Source organism: Rattus norvegicus, chromosome 5, assembly GCF_036323735.1.
Source record: "Rattus norvegicus strain BN/NHsdMcwi chromosome 5, GRCr8, whole genome shotgun sequence".
NCBI classification, from domain to species: Eukaryota; Metazoa; Chordata; class Mammalia; order Rodentia; family Muridae; genus Rattus; species Rattus norvegicus.
Genome location: NC_086023.1, coordinates 27,783,624 through 27,811,474, shown reverse-complemented (window position 1 = coordinate 27,811,474; position 27,851 = coordinate 27,783,624). Strand labels below are relative to the sequence as shown.

General features: G+C 47.1%; 1 protein-coding gene across 1 annotated transcript; it reads right to left on the bottom strand.

Annotated features, from left to right (window-relative positions):
- Positions 1-1,590: 1,590 nt before the first annotated feature.
- On the bottom strand, positions 1,591-17,914 carry Gdf6 (growth differentiation factor 6). Its single transcript, NM_001013038.1, has 2 exons — positions 17,398-17,914; positions 1,591-2,649 (listed from the first exon to the last, which is right to left on the bottom strand). The coding sequence occupies exons 1-2, from the start codon at positions 17,804-17,806 to the stop codon at positions 1,700-1,702; spliced, it is 1,359 nt and encodes a 452-aa protein (NP_001013056.1). The 5' UTR covers positions 17,807-17,914; the 3' UTR covers positions 1,591-1,699.
- Between the last annotated feature and the right edge of the window lie 9,937 nt (positions 17,915-27,851).

Sequence of the window (27,851 nt, the reverse complement as noted above, 5' to 3'; positions counted from 1 at the left end):
TTTCAGTCATCTTAAATAAACAAATATATACAGCCTTAACAGAACAACAGTGCATCCGAAACAAATGTGCATTTAAGTTAGTTCTCCTGGCCGAGTCTGGTCTTTTCTCTCTTACCAGTTTATATTACCGTGTATTAGCAGTCCAATTCTTCCCTTGACAGTTTGTAGCTCTCTGAACCAGGTAAGAAACAGATTTCAATGGAGAGAGAACAAACCAGTTGGGGTAACCCAAAAACACTCTGTAATCATTAACACAGACAAGGTCCTCGGTTTAAACTATTCCATGGACAGAGATGAAGAAGTTTACTTTCCAAAGGGACTTTGTCTGGGCAGTGTTTGAAAATAATTGTCATACGTACTGTGGGAAGGATTGAGGTTTCAACTACCTGGGATCAGGTATTTCCCGTGTGCTGTCTCTGGTTCCTTCTGGCTTCTTTCCCCATGCCCTGTATCCCAGTTTCCACCCCAAGCTCAATGTAACACTTGACTCACAGCTTCTCATTACTAAGGTTTAAAAACACCACCTAACTGGTAATTACAATCTAAAACAATTCTCTAGGGGGAGCCCTGGGCTATTGCTGGCTGGTAATCTCTCAGGAATGTCAGAAAGAGGAGAGGGGACTTAAATTTTAAGAAACTTCAGAGGCAGAGGCTCCTGGCCCTTTCATCCCCCTTCCCTGCTTGGGGCCTGGCCCTTTATCTCCATCCTCCTGTGGGGCCGTCGTCTCCCCTCCTGATGTAGCCCTTCCACCTTTCAGGTCCTTTCCTTCTCTTCCCTTCTTCCTTTAATTATAGAGTTCCCACTCCTTGCCATTGAAAAAAGAAAAGAAAAGAAAAAGTCGCTGCCTTAGAAGGAGGTGCTGGAATTTTGGCAAATTCTGTTTAAAGAAATCAATGAGAAACGGACGTGACCAAGAGCTTTCGGGTGGGTTACCTCCAGCCTTGGGTAATGTACGCCCCGTGTCACCCGGTCAGAGGTAGGCCTTGTGGTTTCTCATTATCCTTCACGGGGTTCCACATGGACTAATTCTTGTCATTCCATCCATACCAACTCCTTTCCCCCCACCAGCAACGGTAAAGGCATCCTGAGACCTAAGTCCACAGAGGTTACAACTCCCAGTTCCCCATGCTGGCAGAGGCCAGGACAGAGCTGAATTTGGGGACGCACAGAAGCGAAAGGAGGCCGTTTGGGCTTCTCTTAAGGGCAAGACCCTTCCCGACTCATTTGTTTGGCCAATGCTCCTAATACTTCCTGTGCGGCCAAGGACAGGCTGGAAAGACTCAAGCTCTCACTTTTTTACACAGGTAGAAACAACTAATCTGAGATTCAGGCAAAAGTAATTGGTTATTCTCTCATGCCCTCCTCCCCACAGATCTCTTGGTGAACAGATGTGCATCTATTTCCCTTCCATGTTCTATCAAAACCAAGGAGACATAACAACAGCAACAACAGCATAATAAAATAATAAAAGAAAGAATCCTTCTTGTCTAGTCTTTCCAGGGTGGCCAGGCAAAGTGTGAAACCCTTAGCTGCTTCTGGGGTGGAAGGTTCTGGAAAGGCTGGGCGGCCTCCTCTCCCACTGTGCTCCTACTTTCATGCTGTCCCCCACCTGTGGCCTCTTCCAGGACAGCTCCTGCTTCTCTCTCAGCAGTTAGGCCTTCCTCCGTGGTCCCTGGCCCAGGAGGCGGGACAGCACCGCTACCTACAACCACAGGACTCCACCACCATGTCCTCGTACTGCTTGTAGACCACATTATTGCCCGCATCGATGTACAGGATGCTGATGGGAGTCAATTTGGTGGGAACACAGCAGCTGGGTGGGGTGGAGCCCGGGTCCATGGAGTTCATCAGCGTTTGGATGATGGCATGGTTGGTGGGCTCCAGGTGCGAGCGCAGCGGAAAGTCGCACACGCCCTCGCAGTGATAGGCCTCGTACTCTAGGGGCGCGATAATCCAATCGTCCCAGCCTAACTCCTTAAAATTCACGTGCAGAGGTTTTCTGCTGCAGCGCAGCCTGGACTTCTTGCCGTGTCGCTTGCCGTGACGGCTGCTGAGGGCGGTGCGTCGCCGCCGGCGGCCGGGCGAGGGCAGCCAAGACCCGGCGTCTGGGGCGCCCGACGGCGCTGGCCATGACCCCTCGGCTCCGGCAGCCTCTGCAGAGCCCAGCTGCTCATGCATCTCAGTGAACAGGTTCTTGCGCTGCGATCTGGTGAACACGACAAGCAGGGCGCGCTCCTGGGGCGGCCGCACCCTCCGGCCGAAGCCCAGACTCCGCAGGTCCAGGGGCGGTGACTGTTGGGGACCCCTCGGGCGCGCTCCTGAATCCCTGGCGTCCAGCTCACCCCAGACTGCCCGAAGCTCCAAGCACAGCTGCTTCCACGGCTGAGGGCGCAGGACCTGCCACACGTCGAAAACTTCCCAGCCAGCTTCTGTTGGCCCCTGAGGATCCAGGGTCCTAGAGTCCAGTAACAATGGGGACAAACAGGGGAAGAGCTGCAAATGCAGCGGTCGGGTTTGTGGCCCCCAGGGCGTTGGGGGCGCCTGGCGATAAAGCCTCAGCTCTGCGCCCACCAGCTCTTCTTTGTCTGAGAGCGTGGACACATCAAACAAATACTTCTGTCTCCGGAGAGGAGTGTGCGAGAGATCGTCTGCGAGATAAAAAATAATTACAGTCAGTTTCACCTACAGGGAGATCAGCCCGGTGCTCTTCGGCAATCCCCAAGAGGAAGTGGGAAGGAGGGGGCAAGCAGCCTGGGAGTCCCGTTCGGCTGCCCAACCACCCCTCCAGGCTCAGGCTTGGACTATACACACACTGTGTGGTGAGGAACCACACCAGAGAGGACCCCGCCTCAGCTCAGCTGCTGCCTGGATCAAAAGTTTGTACTTCTATTGAGGCGACCTCCCTGGGCTCCCTGTCAGCAGGTTGCGTAACCACTAATATGGCCTTGTGGTCACAAATTTGGGCCTTCCCTACCCCTTCTGTCCAGGAGCTCTCATCAATGACTTCTCAAATATTCCTTCTTCCAAGATGTCATCCCAAACCACCTTGGTCCAAAACAGCCTCTCTGGGCCACTATCACAGGACCTTGGCTTATCATCTTTCTGGCACTTGAAATTATCTACAATTATCTCGTCTATATTTGTCACGAGATCTGTCTTTCCCAGGCTCCGGACACCTCCTACCAACCTATAGAAGCGATGAATGGCAAGTCTGCTTACCACAGACCCGGAAACCTGGGAGACCTAGGATACACACAAGTTAATAGGTGCAAAACTTGTAGAACCATGATTTTCAATCTGCCCATAAAATTATCAGTGTCAGAGTTTGCTTGTCTAATTTAATCGAAATCTACAAACAGGACCTGGGCGTGAGGCTTTGGGTGATTATCATGAGTCTCTTTCCTTCAGTCATTCTACAAACCCACTAGTCCAGGGACATATTGCCACCGCCACTACAGTGTTGCTGGGATGTTTTAGGCCCAGGCAGAATGGAGAGTTACTGGTTCACTTCTTTCTTTCTTTTTTTCCAATCTTTTTCTTCCTTCCTTCCAACAAGTGAAAGGATGATGCAGCTTTAAGAAGTGGAGATGGGCATGAACAAGCTAGCACTTCCGTCTATTGAGATCTGTCTGTACATGGGAAATAGGCATCCCAGGGAAGAGAAAACCTCAGCGAGGGGATAACTAGATGCTGGCAGGGACATGCCCCGCCCCTTTTTTCTCCACCACCCAATCTGATATTCTGTTCTTCAATAAATCCCAAAGGTTCATTTCTTGGTTATAAGTGAAAGAGATAAAGCCACACAGCCAGGCAGACTTTTAAAAACTCCAAGGCAAATTCTTCAGGACGAGTGGAATATCAGACCTCTTTTTCTGACACATTTGTGCACGCAGCCAACATCACTTCAACGTGCAAGGCGGAAAGCTAAGCAGATTTTCCTGGGCTGCCTTCCCATAAAATGTTTACAACCCTGCAAATACAAAAATCCCCAAAGCCCCCTGCCTTCCCCAGAAGCTAGTAAAGTTTGGGTCGATTTCAATAGTAAAAGTATGGCCACGTCCATTCCAACCTTCACTGCCTGTTCAGAAGTAGCCTGGGGACATATAGCCCACAGACACTGACTCTGGAACCGCAGCCACACCCAGCCAGCTCTCCGGGCTAACTGCTGGCCGGCTGCCTCTAAGGCGCATGCCAGTACCGGTACTGTAGTGTGGGAAGGGTTGGAGAGGGGAAAAGGGAAGAGCTGCCGCAGGAAGTTGATTTATGGAAGCCAAGACCTTCAAACCAGCCCCGGGGGGGATTCAACACACTTTCTTTTCCTTCATAGAAAGCTTTGGCTGATGGTGGTGCTTGGCCACTACCCAGGTCGGTGTACCTGTCACCTTGGACTTCCCTTGCTCCCTCTGTCCCTAGTTCAGGGTAGGACAGGCAAACTGCCAACAGTTCTATTCTTGATTTCATTGCACAGTTCAATTGGGTAGGTAGATACTGGTCCCATTTCCATGGTGGGAAAAAAGAAGATGGGGGGATTAATAATCTAAATAAGAGATGAAATCAAGGATGCCACTTAGATGTGCTGAGATCCAGCACCTGAGCGTTCAGCAGCAAGTCCCATAGCCTTGGCACTGTAGGCCAAATAGAGAATTCTAGAAGCAACCAAGAGTGTCAAGGGGCTACAGGAAGGAGGTTGCAGACCAAACTATATTTGTGGAGCTTGCTGGGAATAAATCCTGGCCTCTCTTGGGAAATCATTTCCATCTCTGTTTTCATAACGTGACATACTTGGTTGTTAGCCAGAGAACATAGACAGGTTCTCTGTGCAGATAGAGAATAAACTATTTACTTATCGCTCCTGCAGCATGGAGATATCATTCTTTTGTTTCCATTCTTTTGGTTTTTTTTTTTTTTTAATTTGCTTGACAGGTTTCCTTGTGTAATCTGGCTGTCCTGGAACTCACTCTGTAGACCAGACTGACCTTGAACTCACAGAAATCTGCCTGCCTCTGCCTCCCAAATGCTGGTGTAGCCACCACCTGGCTCTGCTCTTTTCTTTCTTTCTTTCTTTCTTTCTTTCTTTCTTTCTTTCTTCCTTCCTTCCTTCCTTCCTTCCTTCCTTTCTGTCTTCCTTCCTTCCCTTCTTTCTTTCTTTCTTTCTTTCTTTCTTCCTTCCTTCCTTTCTTTTTTTAAAAGTAAAGTAATAAATAGTCTGCACATCTGAATCATAATTGAGACAGTCATCTGTAGAGAAAGGCTCTTGTAGATCCTTCAACCTTAAGTCACTTGGTGACCTATCTTATAAGACTGTTCTACACACACTACTATTCTAGAACTCAAAGAATGCACGTATGACCTTCAGCCTCCATTTATTTCCTTTTCTTCCTGCCCTAGTCTACCTCATGGTTGTAGGAGTCCTACTTGAACACTTACAGCCTCCCCAGTGAGCATACCTCAGCGTCCCAAGTAAACACACACATGAGAAGACAGGATGCTAAAGAAGCTACCTGGGCCATTGAACTGGGCTAAGGACCAGAACTCCATAGCCCAGGAAACTGGAGATCAGTCTAGGGCACTGACACACACACACACACACACACACACACACACACACACACACACACACACTATACACACCAAACAATAAAAACAACCTAGGATCATGGGTAAATCATAGGAACTTGATAGAGACAAAAAATTATTTCAGATTCCAGTGGCTTAGGGGTCTGCCTTTCTAGGAGCGTCCAAATGATGCTTATTCTGTTGGCTCAGGGAATCACTGATACAGGTAGGGATTGGATTCCCCATCTTGTGAGGAGAAGGATCACTGCAGTAGAGACAGAGCAAAGCACCCAGATGCAGGGCAGAATCCAAGACACCACCCCTAAACCATGTCATCGTCTCTCTAGGCTCCTTCTGTCCATTGAAACATTGATATTTTTGGGGAATTTCATCCACATGCCTTCTCAGCAGGTTTCCAGAGTGTCTAACTCCTAATCACAGGACCCAAGAAGGTAGTTGCTCTCTAGAGATGCCTACCAGATCACATTCCCACATGTTTGAACCTGCTTTGGAGCCCTATGCAACAGAGACATAGCCAAGAAGAGGCATACCGTAGGTCTGGAATGTAGAGACCAGCAAGTAGCAGTTACAGACTACTCCAAACACTTTACCAGCTGGTCTGGCAAATGAAAGCCTGGCCCAGCTGCCATGGGTCACCTGTGGCCAGGAAGCCATCCCTGGCCTTGTATAGCCCTCCTCTCTTTAAGTCTTTTTTTTTCTTTTCTTTCCCTTTTTTTCTGGAGCTGGGGACCGAACCCAGGGCCTTGCGCTTGCTAGGCAAGTGCTCTACCACTGAGCTAGATCCCCAACCCCCTCTCTTTAAGTCTTATGTAAATATGGGTCAGCGCATGACTCCCTTTCTTGCAAAAAATGTCCACTGTTGGCTTCTAAATCTATGGCATATCCTCATAAATCATCTCATGAGCATACTGAAAACGCTTGTCTGCTCTAGGCACTTGGGATCTGGATAGGATCAATAATCCATGGGGAAAGACTTCTACCTGCATCAAGCTAATTTGTTTTGCAACATGACTCTCTCCTCAGTCAACTGAGCTCTCTTGAGCATCTGACTCATACACATTTCAAGGCATAACTGTGGGGATTTTTTTTTTTTTTTGCTTTTTCTTTTTTCTCAGGAAGATGGGTAGAGAAGAGAAGAGGAAGGAGATGAGGAAGAGTCATAACAGGTACATCTGAAGAAAATCTTTACACATCTAGAACCGGCGACGATACAAATGTGGGAAAGATACAAATCCTGACGGTTTTGGTGTAAGGTGTCTTGGTTTTCACTTGTTTGTCTGAAAACCAAGGCCTTCCTACCTTCTCCTTGTGGCACTATGGTTACATCATCCAGAGCTCTTAATACAGAAGTTTTAAAAATTCAAATAGGAGGGCGTTGATCAAAAGACGTCTCAGTCAGAGAGTATAAGTTAAGAAGATGAGGGTTTAACTAGAGAAGGACCGACAGCAATTATGGAGACAGTCTTTCTTAGATGGGCAAGTGCGCGAGGCTCTGGTGGGCACAGTAAATGGCTGAAGGACTCTAGAGGCAAACACTAAAATGGAGAGGAAAAGATGTGACCAGGGAGCCCCCAGGCATTCTGAGCTTAGGATACAAGCCAGCTTAGTCCATAGAGTTATTCCTACCTAAGGGGTTGCCAGCCAGCAAGCCTCCATAAGATTTCTAAAAATCTGAAACTCACAGGGGAAAAGGACCAAACTGGATCCCCAAAACATCACTGGGATCCTATACAGTTAATGTGATGTCCTTCTTGAGGATTCAACTTGGGTTTGTTTTTTTCCCAGGGACCAGAACCAAATGGATCAGCAGGCCCTTTAAACATTGACTGGTGTCTCATTCTTTAAATTAACTGAGATTCTCTGAATAGATGCTGGTCAAACTCCATCTGCCTGGCCATGTCTCCTGTGTCTTGGGAGGCACAGAATCTGTAGCTAGCCTACAGCTCCTGAAGTTCAGAATACGTGACCTTTCCCACCCACACACCCCAAGTAGGATTTGGCTGTGCAGTGCAAAGATAATCAACGGCCCACCTTTGCAAAGAACACTCCAGAATTCTTTGAAACCAAGCTTCCTTCTTGACCCCTAGCTTAGTATGGACCTAGAAGTAGCTTTGGGTGTTAACTGGACACTGCCTTTGTGCCAGGTTCATGAAACTGAGAGCTTTGATGGCCTCTCTCAGATCCCTTCACCAAAGCATTCAAGCTCAGCTTCACTGGTATAGTCATTTACTGGGAAGAAACTTCAGAGCACCAAGATTTAACTTAGCATCTTGCAAGAGATGGATCACACTAGTTCCAAGAGCCCCATCTCTCAGTTCTCTTCTACATGGGCCCTGACTGGGCAGTGAAGGAGAAGAAAGGGGAAGCCTGCCACCACTTAGTTTTTGGTCCTCAATCTGATCAACACTTGATTGTGGTGCAGTTTCCCCAGGCTGGGTCACCTTTTCCTTTACTGGAAAACTTCAAAGCTCAGACTTCATGGATGTGTCTGGAACAGTGGTGGGGTCTTAGATCCATCACCACCCTGAGTGTCAAGAGTCTGTCAAGTCAGAATATTCCAGGTATACTCCATAAGCCCCTTCCTATGGGGGGTGTGAAGGTTTGTGGGGACAATCTATGACTGAATTATTTACTATGCCCCTAGGATACAGTACCTCCTAGGCCCATCCTTGCAAAGTCTGGCCTTTTGCTAAGAATTTTCATTAAGAAAACGTTTTGGGAGCATCCTACACAGCACCCCTGCATGTTCTTGCTTGACCCCAGGACCATGATTGACTACCCAGAACACTGGCTGTAATATCAGACAGTGGTGTAGTATTTACTATGTGCTGGGAAAAATATAAATATATAAATCCTTAGCTTATGTAATTCTCACAGCCACTTGTGAGTTAATGATTACACCTTGGTGTGTGTGTGTGTGTGTGTGTGTGTGTGTGTGTGTGTGTGTACATGCGTAAGTTAGGATTTCACATTGTACTCCATAAGTGTATGTAAATACCATGTCAACTAAAAATTAAAAATACATATTTAAAAAACCCAGCAGTGAGGAAGAACAATAAGCAGGAGAGGGTACTACCTGTAGACTATGATAAATATCCCATGCTTTCTACAGTTGCAGAATACACGAAAATGTGTGTATGACACGGAAGCTGAAAGGGGGCTATATGGAGGGGACAACCACTGGAAACATAGGACAAGGGGAACAAGGTTGAGCAAAATGCAATGATACGTATATGAAAGTGTCACAGGGAGCCCTCGAGTCCATTACTCTGCACAGTATTATATAATGTTTACTGTAAATAAATATAAAATTTACCTCCGAGAAAACGATTGTTACAAATGAAAATCCAGGAGGCTCTCCAGTAAATGTTAGAGCTGGCAGTTTGGCTCCTGTACCTGCGCCATCGCTCTAAACACAATCCTTGGTCTCTGTTTGCATTTGAACCCCTGAGACGGTGCTAGGTTCTTCTTCACTGTTCATCCTAGGATGGAGGGATGGCTCCGGTACCTGGTCTCTAAGACCCATCCATTTCCTAAGCAATGTAGCGGAAAGATTGCCAACACTATGACTTTTGGGAGAGAATGTGAAAAGCATCTGTGTCTCTTCTATGAAGTGGAGACCTATGTGTGCCAGCTCACAGGGACACATAGGTGATGTTAGTAACTTCTGACAATGTGATACACATGCTAGCTACTGACAATGCGGGATGAAGCATGGCCACTTAAAGTCTGAAAGATGCCGCTTACTCCAGTCCTTATCTGTGACTTGGTATCTTAATCACATGACTTCCTAGACTGGTGTACCTCATCTGCAAAGTGGGAGAATCACCTGTATCAAAATGGGAGAATCATTCTGTAAAGGTCAGAATCAAGGTGCCTTGCCCAGTACAGGGAAGCTTGCTGACAACCTTACTACAGTTATCTACAATTTGGTAGGAAAAGGTTTATCACCTTCTTGACCTCCTTGAACAGTCATAATCTGTTTTTTTCCAATAGATTTCTAGGAGTAGAGGAAAAACATTGTTGGGCAACACAGGTAAAAAAAAATAGGAAAAACTACTGGCTCCCACCCATCTGAGTTCTAATGACAATCAAGGCTTCTGCATCAATAATTTTGAAATCTGTTATAGAGACATTTCTGACTTTTCTTTATAGAGTCTTTCCAATTCATTTACACCACCACAGTGCCAGATGATGAATGCCCTCCTCATTAAATCCCAGTCATTAAAGATGAAACCATTCTTGTACGTCTCCACCAGGCAGTAAGGCAGTGTTAGCTTATGCATTAACCCATAAGTCACTGAGCAAGTACAGCCCTGAGGAAGCTGTAGTTCCTCTCTCGGGTGTGTTTTGTAGGTGTGATCTGTCCACAGAAGCAAGCGTGGGTAGTAAAAAAAAAAGGATATTCCCTATTTGTACCTAAAAAAGCAAAAACAAAACAAAACGCTACTCTCTATGTGGAGGGAAGGAGGTATAGAAATGAACACCTGAGTTTCAGTGAGGATGGCGGTAAGCTACGTCTGTCAGTAGTAAGATGGTGGCTCTGTCAGGGTATATATCCTGCTCACACACTAACTGGTCCAACTTCTCAGAGTCTCTTGACTTTCTTGGTGCCTTCACTCACAACTTGCCTTATCAAGCTTCCTTGGTCCCTTCCATCCCCAAGAATGACCTGGGAATCATTCATGGGTTGTCTGATTTTGCTTCCCTTTCTCTCTCTCTTCCTTCCTTCCTTCCTTTCTTTCTTTTTTCTTTCTTTCTTTCTTTCTTTCTTCCTTCCTTCCTTCCTGTCTGTCTGTCTTCCTTCCTTCCTTCCTTCCTTCCTTCCTTCCTTCCTTCCTTCCTGTCTGTCTGTCTTCCTTCCTTTCTTTCTTTTTTTCTTTTTTTCTTTCTTTCTTCCTTTCTTTCTTTCTTTCTTTCTTTCTTTCTTTCTTTCTTTCTTCCTTTCTTTTCCTTTGCATGGTGGATCTATGTTTTCCTTCTTGAATGAACTTGGGTCTTGTAGGCTCCTTAGTTAGGGTCTTGTCACCTGTCTGGACCCTGCAGAGAACTCCCAATGCTGGTACCTCAGGGTCTGCTTCAGTGGGGAAAGGTGAAGTTCAGAAGGGAGCCTGCCCTTGCCTGACCGAAACTGCATCATTTATCCTTAGTCCAGTCTCAAAATGTGGTAACTCCAAATTCAGCCTTGCTAATTTCTGGGTAGCTACAAAGGAAAAGAGTCAGCTCCCCCTGAGAACTGAATACAGCAAATGGAAGCCTAGTTTTGTCTGGACAGACGAAGTTTTTACTTTGGAGCTAAATTCCTAAAATCTGTTCTGGTCACAGACTTTGTTGGGGAGACAGGGACTAACCAAGATCAAGGACACTTGCCCTGGCATTTGTCTTTTCAGCTGGGTCTTACCTTGGGCTTCCAACTACAGAAGCTTAAAGTTTAATTTAACCACATACAGGAGATCAAAACCAACTTTCCTATACTCTGCAAGCTGTAGAGGTAGCCAGTGTCACAAGGACCCAAGTTGCACCTCTTTCCTAAGGACCAGAACTAAGTGGATTTGTTGAAGGTGGCTTTTCCAGAAATGTAGGGAATGAAATCTATAAAAAGCTCAGCCAGTGGAAGTGATGCCACCTGTCTTGGTAAGAGTGGTGGGGATGCTTGAGTCTTAAAGCCCTCCTAGAATCTGCAATTTGACTCAGGCCTCATCAGCCCAAGAGGAGAAAGATAAGTGGACGTTTATGCAGCTCCTCTTACCAACTAACTCTATAGTAGCAGAAGGCAAAGGTTCAAAGAGGGTACTGGTTGGTGGGCAGACTTTTCAGTTCCCATTTCCCAAGATTCCTGCTTTGAACAAGTCTCCAGAATATTCTTTTGTGTATCAGGCGAGGTGCAACAATGTAACAAAATGAGATTCCTGGTATCCCTTGCAGATCACAGTCCAGAGGTCCTCCCACCCTGACATTTCCTACCCCACTGTTTCCCAGCTCCAGTCTACTGGGAAGTGCACAGCTGCTGTATACCCCTCTCCCTCAGAAACTTGCTATGCAAAACACGAACATACATCATTTCTTCTTGTCCTGTCCTTCCTTATGCCCTTCAAGCTCAGAGGCCACCAACTAGTGCCATAAGCCCTCCCTTCTCTGGTCTTGTACAGCCTACTGTGGTCGGTAAGCCTTGCCCTGCACCGGAGGCCAGTCTTTAACTGTGCAGTCAGGGCCTCCTTCCACCAAGCAGCTTGCAGTCCTTTCTAAGCTCTGCAGTCCCTCCCCCACCATTGGACCTAATTCTCCACCGGGGCAGTACCTGAGAGCAGAAAATGTACCTGGAACCCATTAGGTCAACGGGGATCAATTTAATTCCAGTAAACAGAAGACATAATTTAACTCAAATTAAACTTAAAAATAAACATACAGGATTTCAACTGAGGCTGTCAAAGGATCTGCAATAGGTCCTTATTCCCACATTCCATACCAAAAGGACTATTCCTTGATTCCATTCCTGGCACAGTTGGTGCCGGGTTGTTAAAAAGCGAAGGGGTTATCTAATGTTTTATTGATCTTAAAGGCACCTAGGAGGTATGGTTGAATTGATCAAGGTTGATGCAAATGGCAGTCTGTCAGGAAGCAAAACTTCTTTATCTGACACATTCCTACCATCACCCCCCACAAACACAAAGTCCCTAGAAGGCTCCTGACTATGGAAGAGATGTGGTGACACCCAAGAACTCCAGGTGGAGGAAAGCGGTTATACTAAGACCGAGCTCCCAGAGGATCCAGGGATACCGGTGCTGTCTGGTCAGAGCAGATGGCTTTCCAATCCTGATACATTTAAGAAAAGGAGAATTCACAAAACGGACAGAATCCAGCATCCGTGGCTCAGATGAATTTTGTTTTCCCTAACGTGCAAAAAACGAAAGGGGGTGTTTGAGCACGTTTTCCTTCCCCTCCCCCACTAGCAATTACACCCTGGGCAAAAGCTCCAAATTCCCAGGGCATCCAGAGAAGAGGATAACCTTTGATGTCATCAGATAAGCCTTCCTGGCTAAGACTGTTCCTCCTACCTGCACTCCGACTGCACAAGATCCCCAGTCCTTTTAGCATCTTGCCTTTTTCCTTTTGCTGCCCCTTAAAGATCTAAAGACAGCAGCTGGTGTTGAGCCACAAGCCTATGGGTTTGGGAATTGGTTTCTGGCCTTAAATGTACCTGAATCATTCCAACTGGAAGAGTGGACAAACTTTGGAGTTTAAGCTGTCCTTGTCCTACCTGGGGCTTTCCCCAGAACCTCTGACTAACCCAACTAGGAAGATCCTTCAGCCTGAACCACAAAGCCAGCTCTGTGCCCAGTCTTCTGCCTGCGCCCCTCACACACACTCACTTGCACGCTTAGCAAGCCCCTTCCAAGGCTGTTCTCTCTTTCCGGGGAAATAAAGCCTAGATTAGAACCTTCTGCCCAGCTTCCTCACTTGGACGTCTGGTATGAATTAGTGTTTTTATAAGGGACTCAAACAAATCGAATACAAGGTCACCAAATAATTAACAGTTGCGAATTCCCTCCGTCCCCATTAAAATACTTCCCTGCTTGTATTTCATTTTCCGTTTGCCAACCACAACAGGGTACAGGCAAAAGTGCTAGTGATTACTCTATGTGCCTTGTTGATTACTCTATGCAGAAACCCACTGTTCTGCATAAACACAATGTAACAGGTAAACTTCAAGAGCAGGAAACCTATGAAGCCCTAGATAGCCCCCCTCTCTCCAAAGCCTGTCTATTCCTAGCATCCTTCTGCCTCCTTGTAATCTCTGAACTGAGGATGAGAACAGACTTTCCTTGACTGGAATCTAAGGGTTCCCAGCTCCAAAGGAGGCTTCCCTCTTCTTTGGTGTTATCTGTTCTTTGCTGTCTTCTTTCTGGAAGCAGGCTTGTATCAACAACACAACAATAACAACTGTTCTCACTTCAAAGTCTCTGGGAAACCTAACCCACAGAGGTAACCTTAAGGTAACCTTAGACTCAATTTGTTTCTCTCCCTCATCTTTGATATCTCTCTCTCTCTCTCTCTCTCTCTCTCTCTCTCTCTCTCTCTCTGTGTGTGTGTGTGTGTGTGTGTGTGTGTGTGTGTGTGTATGTGTCTGTCTGTCTGTCTCTGTGTGTATATGTGCGTGTGTAATTATTTGGCACTTAGCACATAAATTGCAAATCAGGACCTCTCTCTCTTAATCTTGATTCCCGCCACCCCCACCCCCTTGGCTGGCTGGGAGTCCGGGGTCCCTGAATTATCGGTCTTTGTAATTTCATATCTAACCTGGTTCACTCTCATCCTGTGCTCACAGCTCCCCACCAACACACACAAACACACTTTCTCATCTCTACCTACCTAAACTGATTTTCGAGGTACAGCATGAAAGCGTGTTAAAAAGATCGCCCATAGAGTAGTTTGTGCCTCTGCTAAATAAATACAAGAGGAAGCCAGGCAACACATATCCAGACCCTTGCACCCAAAGTTCCAAGAGAACTACTAATTGGGTCTTTAAGTACCACAGAAATACGTCAAACCAGAAAGCAAACTCTCACGTTTTCTTTTTCTTTTTCTTTTTGTTTTAAACTTCTGCATCTCAACATAGTTCTTAAAATCCTTCTTGTCCTTGTCCCATCCATACAAATAGTGTTTATCATTCGGAGTCTAGAATCTTGCGCCAGTCTCACCTCTCACAAGCTGTGTGACCTTGAGCGACTTAATTTCTCTGCCTTTCTTAATTCACCTCTAAAGTAACACAGCAACAGTAGCTGAGAAGGAAACGAGATGCTTCTCGTCATCATAGCTTTTAGCACAGTACTTGGCCTACAGTAAAAGGTCAATCAATCTTGGCTACTGTATTTACCCTTTCAGGGAGTTTTCAAAGCTTGCAACAAGGCCTCCTTCGGGACGAGTGGGACAGGGAGTAGCACTTGAAACTGCACAGAAGGCGGCTGATATCTGTATGAAATCACAACTCTCTTGCTTATTCCAGCCCTCCCATTCTCAAACACCAGCTTCAGGTATAACATCCCCATGTGAGCAAGACCTTTAGCCAATTCTCTGTGTCTTGGAGCCTGTGAACGAGTTTCGAGGCTCCTCCCCCTAGAGGGACCCTGGCTTCTGAGCGCCCAGCCTACCACATCACTCCGCGGTGATTTAAACCTCCCCTAGGCAAGGCGCCAACTTAGCACGACCCGCTCAGCTCCTGGCTGGCCCCTTTTTTCTCTTGCCTGCCCACTCAGGGGTTGGGGGGAGGGGATGCTGAAGAGTTTGGCACGTTAAGAACCCCGCGCGAGAGGGGCAGAAGTCCTCGCCAGAAGCTGAGGATGCGCGGTTAGTGGGTCCCTTCCATCACGGGAGACTAGACACCGTTTGATGTGTTATGACATGAACCCTCAATTAGATCGCTGAGTCGAAACACTCCAATGAGGGGCCCAATGCTAAGCAAGCCCCGGAAGGTCCAACCCGAGGTCACCGCCGGTGACACATCAAATCAAAATCAGTGAGAGGGAAAGTGAGGTTTTCCCTTTATCAAGCTGGGGCTGTAGCCAGCAATTCAGCCCCTCCTCCGCACGCCCCTCCAGTCTCTCTCTCCACCCCCCCCCACCTCCGAGCTCCTTTACACCCGTGAGGCTTGAGTCTAGCATCGCAGTCTTCCAAGTATCTTAGCTGCCTTCTCACAGTTTTCTTCGAACTTGGAGAGCGAGGAAGAGACAGAGCCCGTGAAGTTGCGTCCGTTGCTTTTGCCATCTCCTCTGATAAGGGAACTCTGGCATTCCTGTCCCCAACTCATTCTTAAGTTGAATTCACAGTCTTCCTGGCTTTACCACCCTGAGTAGGGAACAGCGTTCTTCCCCTTTCCCAAACCTCACCTGGTGCTCTTGCTCAAAGAACTCCTGGGTTTTCCAGCATGGTGCCTGGACTCTTTCAGCATGGGTGTGTGTGTGTGTGTGTGTGTGTGTGTGTGTGTGTGTGTGTGTGTGTGTGTGTGCTGCGGGACAAACAAGGGTTGATGGGTGCTCGAGTCTATGCAAGGTCCAGGGGACCCTAGAGACAGACAGCTTCTCATGCTCTCTGAAATTCCAAAGTCTCCTATAGATACTTAAGGATAGCCCACACTGTCCCTTAGCCCTGCGCCTAGGAATTCTCGGGGAGTAGTGAACCAATACGGGTGTCTGCCTGGGGTAAAATGAGAGAGCTCGCTACTTCCAGTGGAAAGAAAAACGTACCCAATTGCCTGATAGCCTAGGCCTCTAGGATTTCTTGCCAAAAAGCAGTATTCTCTGATCTTCAGTCACCTCTCCTTTGGCGACGGTATTAGAGGTTCTAGGAGGTTAACAGAGAAGTTGCTGGGAGAGAAACTGCATTGCAGCGCGATAGGAAGAAGTTGACGCTGCTTTTGAGTACCCAGGTCCAAGACCTAGTAGCAGCAATACGAAGAAGTCTTTGTCAAGGTGACTTTATTATTCCTAAAATCGTCATAAAATACGGCGGCGTTAATTTGCCGTCGGGACCTTTCAGCAGCTCATAACCCAGCTGACCTCGGATTGTAGCTGAGTACCTGGCTGGGCCAGAACCTTGGCTGCGAGGAAAACAGCTTGGAGGGAAGGCTGGAGGCTAGAGATTGAATAGGGCTTGGGCCAGGTGGGGGAGGGGGACATTAGCCTACGCTGGGAAGAGTGGAGAATGTGCGAACAGTCTCGGTAGTTAGATGTAGATGAGCAGTTCCTTCTGCCCAGTCCCGAGGACTCTAGAGTTTCTGGGTACTTTTTATTGAACCCAAACCCTTGGGTCTAGGAATAGAGTGGAAGCTAAGTCTGGAAGTCTGGGAAGCGCCTCTTACTTTCTCTATACCTTCCTCTCTTGTCTACCATCCTTCCTTCTTTCTCTCCTTTCGTGCTTTTTGCTGAGTTACTTCTCTTCTTTAGGAGCCCGTGGAACTTTCCCGAATATCTGAAGATTTCCCTAAGGCACTGCCCCTGCTGCGGATCAGCCAGAATAGCAAGAGGGAGAAGCTCAGAATCCTATAGACACGAGTGCATCCTGTCTGTCACAGGGAGTGAGGGTTGGGTCCCCGAGATGCTCATAGAAAGAAGGGCTGTCTGGCTGAGAAAGGTGGATGGGTACCCTCCTGTCGTACTGCAAGCCCCGACAACTCCACACTTTTAGCAGTCCCAATTTCAGCCCACCCTGTGGACCGTGGCTTGAAAACTATCAGGTGTGGGCGGAGGAAAAATAAAAACGGTGCCTCAAGGCACTGGGTGCCCACCTTGCTGATGCTCCCCCACACCCTACGCAGGACTCCCGGGAGAACGCACAAGGCTGCTGGATCTAGGCACTGCCTGACACCGATCCTACACTCACTGCCTTGACCGATTAACTACCTTGTGCCGGCTTTTCCTTGAGAAAGACAGGAGGCTCTCTAAAGCTCTCACAGATGCTCTAGGGCCCGCGACCCTCACAAGCTTTGGAGCCAGGGTCTCTCAGTCCTTTCTCTGACCCTTCTCCGTCTGCTTTCCTGTGCTCACCCCTTCTCTCCTCTGCTAGCGACCAGACCAGTGACCTCTGCGATGCTTTCGGCCAAAAAGAGAACAGGGAGGAAAAAGAGAGAAGAAAAGTAAGAAAGCAGGGAAGGCTTGAGGAATGGAGCAAAAGCTGCAGCTGCACTCAGAATTTGGGGCTTGGGAAAAGAAAAAAAAGGGGAGGTGCCCAGAATGCGAAGGGAATTCGCGAAAGCTGCCTCCTGCCAGAGCCCGGGCAACGGAGCTCCAACCGGAGAGGAGTCGGGCGCTTTCTTTGCCACTTACCCAGTCCTCTGTCTACAAAGCTAGTGATCGTATTAGCTGACTTGGAAGACTGGAAAAAGCTGGCATTGATGCCCAGCTTCTCGGCAATGGAGTAAGTCCTGTAGATTGACAGCATGTACTCGTGAGGCACCACGCGCGGCCCCCTGCCCGGCGGCTCCTGCCCCAGAGATTGTCCCGGCAGTCGCCGCCTGAGCTCATTCGGCCGCGGCCGGTGCTCCTTGGGCGTCCGGCCCTCGGCACTCTCTTGGGGAGTCCGCTGCATCTTCCCTCCCTTGCGGTTCTCCACGTCCTTGGTGGAGTCCAATTCGGTGGAGGAGGACGAGGAGATGGAAGCCTGCTGGAAACCCGGCAAATCCCAGAGGAAGCTGATGAGGAAGATCGCCCAGAGAAGGACCCTAGGAGTGTCCATGGCGAGAGAGTGGCTGAGTTTCTCCGAGAGGCGGCGGCGACAGCGGTGGCTGCGCCGGGCGCGAAAGGCACGGAGCAGCTGGACAGCGGCGGGGGCCGCGTTCCTCCTGCAGACTCCGAGTGCGGGGAGCCGGGTAGCAGCTACACAAATCCAGGCCCTGCCACGCCCCCTCCCGCCCCTCGCCGGGAGGTGGGGAGAGGAGGGGAGAGCAGCGCTGCGGGGATGGGGAGGGCGGCGGGTAGTGCGGGCAGGAGGTGTGGAGTTGGGGGGCGGCAGTGGGCTGGGGTGGTGGCGAGACGCAGCGCCCCCGCGGGAAGCATGCGAGGTGAGAGCTGGGAGCGCCCCGCCGGTCCGGAGCGCGAGCCGGGCGAGCGGGAACCGAGCGTTGTTGTCCCAGAGCTGGGGAGCCAGAGCCCTCAGGCAGCACAGGGGCCGGCTGGCAAGGGCAGGGACGCCAACCCTCCGCCGCCTGATCCTTAGACGGTCAGTCCCCGCCAGCTGCCCGCATTTTCCTAGGAGTCTGGTCGGGCTATCCAGGGACTTGGGAGCGACAGCGGCAGCCGCTGGCTCCCTCAGAGTGGTTGCTGCTGCCGCAGGCTGCGCCCTGGTTCTGGCAATGGTTCCCTCTGTTCGCCTTCCTACCCTCCCAGAGGGAGGTTAGCACCCCCCTCCCTCCAGTAAAGTTCATCCCTGAGCCCGAGAAGCCAGGCACAGGGGCCAGTCCTTCACAGCCCCATTCTCTCCATAGGTTGCTGCTTTCCACAAAGACCCGCGTCTATTCCCGACCTTCGAGGTCAGGCAAAGGCCACCAGTCTTCAGAGTTTGGACCGGTGCTCAGAGCTGCGGCTCTCCCCTGCAGGCCCCAGGCTCTCCTCTCGCAGACTTCAGTCTCTGGCGCTTGCTCCAGATGCTTCATTTCTTGTTCTTGGGATACCACACTTCTCTGCCCCCATAGGGGTCTTGACTCCCTCTTCTGCACCCGTACTTCCCTTTTCCTCTTTGCTATTGTCTTCAGGACTTCCTCCTTCCTCCAAGTTCCTTCCCATTCCAATTTGATACCTCACCCCTGCCTCTGCCGCTTAAGTCTGCTTTTCTTTCTAGGTTGTGGCCTCCCAACTCTCTGATCCGCACCCTTTCTTTCCCCCTTCCACCAGACCCCTCCCTGCGCAACTCTACCCCAATCTGTTTCTCTTCAGCTCAGCCTAGCCCCATCACGAGTTTCCTTTATCTGTCCCCAGATTCCCAGTGTCTTCCCCGCCCACCGCCCCGCGGGTTCTCGGAGCCTGGAAGTTGCTAGATTTGGCGGTGAAGAGTTGCTTTTCTCCCACAGCGCTGCAGACAGAAGTTGTCTAGAGTCTTGACGGGGTACTCAAGCAACAACTGTAAACGTGCTCCTGTAATTCCACCTTCGTGGGTTTAAAACAGGGGGAGGGGGAGACAAAAGGGTCAGAAATAACCGGGTTTCCCAAGGCCACTCAACCAAGAGGTATAGAGCCACGGATAGACCCAGGCAGGAGTGGCTCCGCCATTCCGCTCCTGTCCTGGTTTGATCAGAGTTGGCTGTGTCTCAGCGGTTTCTCTGAGCCCTGCCCCCTTTTGTGTTCTTTGGGACCCTGCAGGCTCTAGGAGAGGCAGTTTGATCCCCTTTCCCCCTCCCTTTACTCTGACTTCCTTAAGGTCTGAGGAACGACTTTCACCCAGGACACCTGTTGTGTCAGGCCTGGCTCTGTGGCCTTTGCAAACAGTTTCACTGAATTTCCATAACAAGCCTGAGAGGAGGGCTGCATTATCTCTACTTTACAGACAGAAACTGAGGCCCATATCACGCTGCTGTAGTGGCTGTTTTGCTCTTGATCACCAGGGTTTCTGATTCTACCCCAAGCTATTTTATGTCCCTTAGATATACTTAGGTTCATGATTGCCAACCCATGGACTGTCTTGGACTCCAGCTTCTTCCTCTTTCTGGGATTTAGATGATTAGCATTCACCAGCTCAAGGATGAGAAAGGAGAGGAACAGAAGTTTTAAATAATACTTAGCAGATATTTAGCCCACTAGACAAAAAGATCTCCCTGTTCATTCTCCTTCGTCATTCTTACATTACTCTTATCCAGAGATGACACCCTCATCTCTTAATGTCTACTACCCAACCAATTGCCTTCAAAATATCTACCTCCCCACTTCCCGTCACTGCAGTGACATCCAGGAGGGTCATCATCCTGTGGCTTGTCTCTATCCTGTCCCTCTGGGAAATGAACATTTATATTTCCTGCTGTCAGTCTCTACGCTTCCAGCTGCGCAGCTCTGTTAAGGATGACTCCCTGGTCTGAATCCTTCTTTCCCAGTACCATGTTTCCTGCTGGCCTTCATCTCTGTTCACTTTGCCCACAGCAGTTATCTGTTGTGAGTTACCAGTAAATAGGAAACAAGGAAGAGGTCCCATTGCCTATGGCATACAACCCTTCAACAGACTAGATAGTAGATAGGCAGAAGACAGGGACCAAAAAGACGTGAGCTGCTGTCTTCAGGATCACCCCAGGGCAGGTGTTGCTGTCTTTGTTACCAGCCTCAGATCTGTGTGAAGAAAGTTCTGTTTGCCAAAAAGGGTCCAGTGTTTACAGGTGAGGAAACAGACTGACAAACCAACACAGGGCTGGAGGTCACAAGCAAGTCAGAAATATAACCAGAATCCAAGCCATTAGACTCGTAACCCAACATTTCCTACAGTTTAAACTACCCTTCTAAAGTGTGTTTTAAACAGTAATTCAATAAGGCCATTACTCCAAATCTCTCCTCCCCCACCTCCTCTCTCTCACCTCTCCCCTCTTTCTCTCTCTCTGTATACACACACACACACACACACACACACACAAACACACACACACACACACACACACAGAGAGAGAGAGAGAGAGAGAGAGAGAGAGAGAGAGAGAGAGAGAGAGAATGCACTCATGCACACATGTGCCTATTATGATAGTAGAGACATAAGGAACAACTGTCACTAGATTTGCTTTTTTTCCACACTATATACTGAGTCTCTGAAACACTGCTGGGGAATTTTGAGTTCCCAGACTGTACTTAGACTCTCTAATCATTTCTTTGGCAGTTTCTTCTGGGAGGAACATTTTGAAGCAGTGAGAGATTCTTGATGTGAACTGAGAAAACTCTGGTCCCTGGTTGGCCCTCATAGCTTTTATACCAGGATCAAACACTCACACATCTACAGACATCTGTGGTATCTCCTGCCCCCTTGTGGACACATGGAAAATTGCTACTGGAAGGCAAGACTGCCGGAACAAGGACTGCTAACTCCAATTAATTTCTTTAAAGAAATTATTTAAATGATTTAGAAGATGACCCTTAAAGCGTATGTAGAATATGACACCAAACATTCATAAGTTATAGATACTCTACACAGAAATTTAAGACCAATACCAGATGAAATTGCCACATTTATTACTGTCTTAAATTTTTGCTCTTAACAGTTTTTAAAGGATTATTTCATATTGGATCAGGGAGAACATTTTCTCTCAAGTAAACAAGAGAGATTTTTCCCAGTGAGGGTGAGGGGAGGTGATAAAAGGCTCTAACCTCAGCACTTATGGAGGCAAAGGCAGGAGATCTCTGAGAATTTGAGGCCGGCCTCCATTATGTAACAAGTTGCAGGATGTAGAGAACTATATGGTAAGACTCTGGTTCAAAACAGAAACAAAACACCCTTCCTTTTAATCAGCTAATATTTGAAGTATTATTGGAAAAGCAACCTCTTTAAGGAGTGTTTGACCCACGAGACTCTGTAGGAAGAAACCCATGTCCTAAGAGGCCCTGAAAATACAGCCCTGGAAGTGGTCAGGAGGAATGTGCCTCTAAACAGAATCTTTTCTTTAGGGCAGGGTTCTTATGAGGACAGGATAAAGAAATATAAACGTTATCTGGTAGGCTCTGAGTTTGTGCTTTACCGTCAGACACTTCTAAATAAATCGTTGAGCCGACAGTCTGGTAAGATTAGATATCCCGTGAGTGGTCTTAAAGAAATGAGATTTAACATGGGCAAGGTTTATTTTATTTTATTTTTGTACTTATTCACTTTATATCCCACTCATTGCTCCCCTCTTGGTCATACCCTTCCACAATCCTTCCCCTATCTCCTCTTCTCTTTTTCTCTGAGTGGGCGGGTCCCCCTGGGTATCCGCCAACCCTGGCACTTCTAGTCTCTGCGGGGCTAGGTACTTCCTTTCCACTGAGGCCAGACGAGGCGGCCCAGCTAATAGGACATGTTTAACATGGGTAAGTTTTGATGAAAAAACAAAGCTCCTTACACAAATGACTGTGGTTGTGGACTTAAAATTCAGTTTCTTTGTGTTCCTGGAGCCCAGGCAGAGCTGGTGTCCCCCACACTTCCGTCAACTCCAGGGCTTCTGCTTTACTCTGTTTTTGACATTTTCATAAAATCCCATCTTAGAAAAGGTATTTTTAAAAAGGTAAAAAGGAGTTGAGAGATGGCTCAGCAATTAAGAGCACATCCCGAGGCTGGGTGGTACACCCCTTCCATCCCCCTACTTGAGGGATGGATCTCTGGATATTTGAGGCCCGCCTGTTCTACTTAGGGAGTCTCAGGACAGCCAGGGCTACTTAGTGAGACCCTACCTATAACAAACGAAAAAGAGCATTTACTGTACTCACCTAGGACACAGGTTCAGTCCCAGCACTCATAATAGGTGACTTACGACCACTTCTGACCCCTGTTCCAGGAGATCTGCTACCCTCTGACCTCCTCCCTTGAGTGTCTATGCACAAGAGGCACGTAAACTCACATAGGGATACACGTACATCTTTAAAATATTTTTAGACAGAATTTGAGTGCAGAAATCGAGGACTAGAAGAAGGCTCAGTCTGTAAAACCTTTGCCATGCAGGCTCAAGGATCTGAGTTTGATCCCTAGAATGTGTAGAAGGTAGACGGAAGCTTAGATTCAACAGCAGACATAATCTCGAAAAGTAGCATGAAGAGTGGTAGAGGACACACATTATTCCCATGCGTGTGAACACACACAAACACACAAATAGTGCCGCAAGTGATGGAAGAGGAAAACGGGGCTCCAATTTCCACACCTGTGCAAGCTCATTACACAAGCAGGAGCACATACACATCAAACTTTAATTAAAACAAGGCGAGAGAAATAAAAGCTATTAGCATAGAGGAAGGACAGTATTCCCTGGGGCAGGTCAAAGATGATAGACATCGATGTCCTGAGTGGGTGGAGAATGCTGAGGCCCTGGAGGAGAGGACAGAGGAAGCACAAGTCCCTCGATTCTTCTTGCTTTACACAATCTTATACAGTCTTATCATCCCACTTCTTTTTAAAAATCCAGAAATCCAGAGGTTTTTTTTGCACAGACTAATAAATATGAAGTGATCTCCCTCCTTCCCTCCCTCCATCCCTCCTTCTCTCTCTCTCTTCCTCTCTCTTTCTCTCTCTTTCTCTCTCTTTCTCTCTCTCTCTCTCTCTCTCTCTCTCTCTCTCTCTCACACACACACACACACACACACACACACCTATCTGTTAGACAGAATCTAACTTCTTTTGCGTGTGTATCTGATGCTTTCTCTAACAGAATGATTTAAACGCAGATGAGACGGACTTTGGAGTTGTGCTGGATGACAAAGTATTCACTTCATAACCGTGGTTCTCCTGCCCTGCTAGCTAACCAGAGTCTTAGTTAGGGTTTTAGTACTCTGAAGAGACTCCGTGACCACTGGCAACTTATTGGGGATGGTGAGAGGCTTAGTCCTTTAGTCATGGTGGGAAACAAGACAATGTGTAGGCAGACATGGTGCTGGAGATGGAGCTGAGGGTTCTACATCTTGGTCCACGGGCAACCAGGAGAGACCTTGACACTCTTATAAAACCTCAAAGTCGGCCCCCAGTGACACACTTCCTCCAGCAAGGCCACGCCCACTCCGACAAGGCCACACCTCCTAGTAGTGCCGTTCTTTATGGGCTAAGCATACACACCCATGAGTCTACAGGGGCCTATAACTACTCAAACCACAGCAATGGGGAATCAGAGATTTGTTGAGTAGCATGCGGCTGATGACTGTCTGAGATGGGCAGGAAGTTAGAGTATTGCACTTAAGCACTTGCAGAACAGACAAGGTCCCTATGGGAACCTCAGGTCAACCTAGCTTTGCTCTCCTGTTGTTCTGTTGCAGGCAATCCACGTTCAGTCATGCCGCAGCTTGCCCATCCCAGTGGTCCTCAGGAGGTGATCCTGACCAGAAGGCATCAGCCTTACCACCAGTCTGCTCAGTCAGAAGCCCAAGCGGAGACCTGGAAATCTCCCTTTTCAGCATGCCCTGCTGAGAGCACAAGGGTGTATTCTGAGCCACCTTCAGCTTGGCGAAGCATTGACCTACACCATCAGGTAGGGATAAGTGACCTGCCAGGACTTCCAGAAGTGCCCCAACTTTTAAGGAAAAACTCTCAGGAAAATCTGTAGTGTGAAACTATATTTTCAATTAATGATTCTTATCCCTAGTGAGCAACTAACTTTCATCCCCTATGTGAACCAGATAGATTTAGTGGTCTATAAGCATTCCAAGGTATAAATGGTTAATTCAGACTGATCTCCAAAATTGTCTGAGGTTGAGTCTGCTTCGAGATTGAAGGAGGAGTGGTGGGGGAGTAGACTGCAGGTGCATCCAGTGCTGGTTCTCTGTGATGGTGACAGAGGGACCTGGAGCTTTAACTCTGTCATATCTTTGTTGTTTAAACTCAACACATTCTCTCTCACTATGGTGCCCCATAGCTACAACTTTTAGCCATTGACAAAAGTAAAACTTAAACAACTCCTAGCAAGCTTCGTCACCCAGACGGGAGAGAAAATATGTACGCCCTTGGTCTTGTGTGCAGATTAGATTAGGTCTTTTGTACAATTAACCCTCTGAGCAGTTTGCAAAGTTAGTGTAAGCCCCACCTTGCCTGCACCAAAAGCACATACAGGATGTCATAATGAAACCTCTCGTACAACAGGGATGAAACCTCTCATACAATTCATGCATGAAGTAAATGACTTAGATAAATCAGTCTGTGTAAATCTCACAGATGTGCGTATGTTAATAATAATTAAGTAGATGAATAGTTTGATTTTTTTAAATAGCAGAGTTCTCTGTTAATTTTAGCCATTCTCAATCTTTCTGCCTTTGTTCTGAAATTACCTGTACAATTTTATTTCATTGATCTAGTTTTCGTTTTCTCTTAAAAACATTCCTTTCCATAAGTAACGTCTCTACAAAGGTTAAGTCTGTTTGACGCAAGGAGTTTTACTGTATTTCACTGTGAATTCATGGCAACACTCTCTGTGTGTAATGATTTGACATGTTTTATGTCTGTCCAAATATTCTAGATTAAAAACACATTGCCGCCTGCTAATAGGTATGGGGATACTTTGGTGGAGTCGGGTAAAGCACCTCCCCAAATGAGCATGCAGGGTTCCTAGGAAAGTCGAAATAATTCAATTCTGGGAATAGCCCGATTCTCGACAAATCTTGCATCGAAAAATTGCAATTACATAGGAAGTCGTCTTTCCTGTTTTGGATCAGATTTGGTTTGATAAATTACTACTAACTTTGTAAACATTAAAATAGAAGCAATAAAGATGTAAAATTCCACACAGGGGATCTACAATGTTTGGGTAATTATAAGCACATGGCTACTTTACATGAGATTGCTGTTAAAAAGTCTATTTACTAGGGCTCTGGGAAAACAGAGGTTCTCAGGTTCAGGTTTATTTACATGCACTGAGAATCCAGCGTTTACTATCAATTCCTCCCAACCTGTTTTTCTTCAGAACTCTAAACAGAATTAGCTGAAGCTCCTGGGTTATTTATGTTGTCTTGTCTGTTAGGATATTGGGTTTTATGGGGAGTAGGGGATGGGGATAGGGGTAGTTTCACAATGCAACTAACTTCTAAAAGTGTGAAATGCTCTCCAACAACGAAAAAATTATGTTAATGTTTAAGGCAAAGGTCTGCATTGACAAATTTTAATATATCCTATTTATCACAAATGGTTGCTGTTTTGTTTGTTTGGTTGGTTTGTTTTTGAGACAGTCTCACTATGCAGTCCTGACTGGTCTATGTCCCAGAGATGCCACTCAGACCCGGAATTAAAGTCTTGCACCAAAGCTCCACCTGCTTTTGAAAACAGTGCTTCAATGTATCTGTTTCCAGAAGCCATTAAAATAAAGTCAGAAACGTTGCGGATGGATTCATTACTAATGAAATGAGCACTTTAGATCTAAACAGAAGGTTGGGATTTCATATTGAAATGAATAAACACGAGAATTAAAAGTTTGAAAAGTTAGCATAAACCCTACGTTGCTCTAAAAATTCTTCTGTTCATGACTTTGCTTCTCAAATGCTAAGATTATGAAATGCCACAGCTGAGAACTGTAATGAACTGGCCTCAAACACAGAGTACAAAGATGGGAAGAAGGCTGCTTGTTGCCAGCAGCCATGCAGAGAGAGAACATGGAATTAGTGTTTAATGGGTAAAAAACCCTCCTATTTGAGGAGATGAAAAAGTTCTGGAAGTGTGTGGTAGCGGTGGCGGCTGCAACATGCTTCATGCTGCCTGGACACTTTAAAATGGTTATGATGTATCAGTGAAGATTATATTTTACCTCAGGAGGGAGGGAGGGAGGAAGGGAGAGGGGGAGGGAGGGAGAGAGAGAGAGAATGACATTCTAGCTGGACATGTGGAACAGACCTGTCATCTTGGAAACTGCGGCAGGAGCATCTTCTATTGAAGGCTAGATTGTGCTTTATAGGGAGTTGGTCTCCGACCAACAAAACCAAAAAGTACAAAGGTTTAATAAAACACAGCTCAAGAAAGGTCATCTTGCCAGACAATAAACACAAGTAGGAAAGGGATATTAAAGCTGGTTGCTTGTCTCATTTTAACTCTGTTGTGGCTGTTTCAGTTGTGGCACGAGATAAGTGTATAAAAGTGTAACTGACAGTGAAAATGTAAGATCTCATGTGATCTCACTGTAGCTTCCAGCTCAAATGGCTACACTAAGCACATAGATGCTTACCTAGTGGTCTAGTCTTAGCATATTGTTCAGTTTAGTATATGGTGATTTTTAATTTGCAATGTTTTTTAACAATAAGGTTAAAAGTAAAATAATAAAATAAATAAACAGAATTGTCCACTTGTAAAAATAATGTGCTAAAAGGCCAAGCTTTTGGTCGTTTTGTTGACTGTTGGGCTTTCCCTCACCGACAACTGTTAATAGGCACAAGTGAGGTTTTCTGCCTAGCTACAGGAATGTCAAGGGAAACTTTTGTTTTCCCTAAGGAAGTTAAAATCCGACCCCTTTGTCACCTCCCCAACTCTATGGATGCGAAGCACCCTCAATGGCTCGTTTTGCTTTTGTTTGATGGTTTGTTTTTTTTTAGACAAGACTGTTTCAGGAAAGATTGGAATTCTCTACATCAGTTTCTTTTCTGTGGAAGCTTGCAAGGTAAAGGACATTTCTATGCACTTACGAAAAGCTGACTTTGTTGGTTCTGACATGGTGTGCCCTGCTCAATGCTTAGCAAAGGCCTAAGGAAGAACAGACTTCTGTGAAAAACATCTTTCTTTCTTGTCTTCTCTAACGGTACCAATTCTCTTTCTTCTCTTAACTCCCAATTAGTATACGGTAACTGCACAAGAGACGAGTGATTCCAGGCTTAAAAAGAAGTCCAGAAGCAGGTGTTTGTGTGTACGTGGTACATTACTGTGCGCTCGTGGGTGTGAATGCACGTGAGTGCATGCCCGTGGATGCTGTGTGTCATTCCTGAGAGCATCATTCCTCGCATCGAGGCACCGTATTGTTCAGGACTAGATCTCTCCATGGAACCTGGAACTCACTAATAAGGCTCAACCAACTGCCTAGAAGGCCCCAGGAATCTGCCTGTCCCTGCCTCCTCAGTGTTGGGATTAGAGGCACACAGGACACCACCTAGCTTTTTCATGTGGATGCAGAGGACTAAAG

Excerpts from the sequence above, each read along its gene's own strand:
- Gdf6 (NM_001013038.1), bottom strand. The coding sequence starts at position 17,806 with ATGGACACTCCTAGGGTCCTTCTCTGGGCGATCTTCCTCATCAGCTTC. Across the intron at positions 2,650-17,397 it reads CTTTGTAGACAGAGGACTGG|ACGATCTCTCGCACACTCCT; the intron begins GTAAGTGGCAAA and ends TTTATCTCGCAG.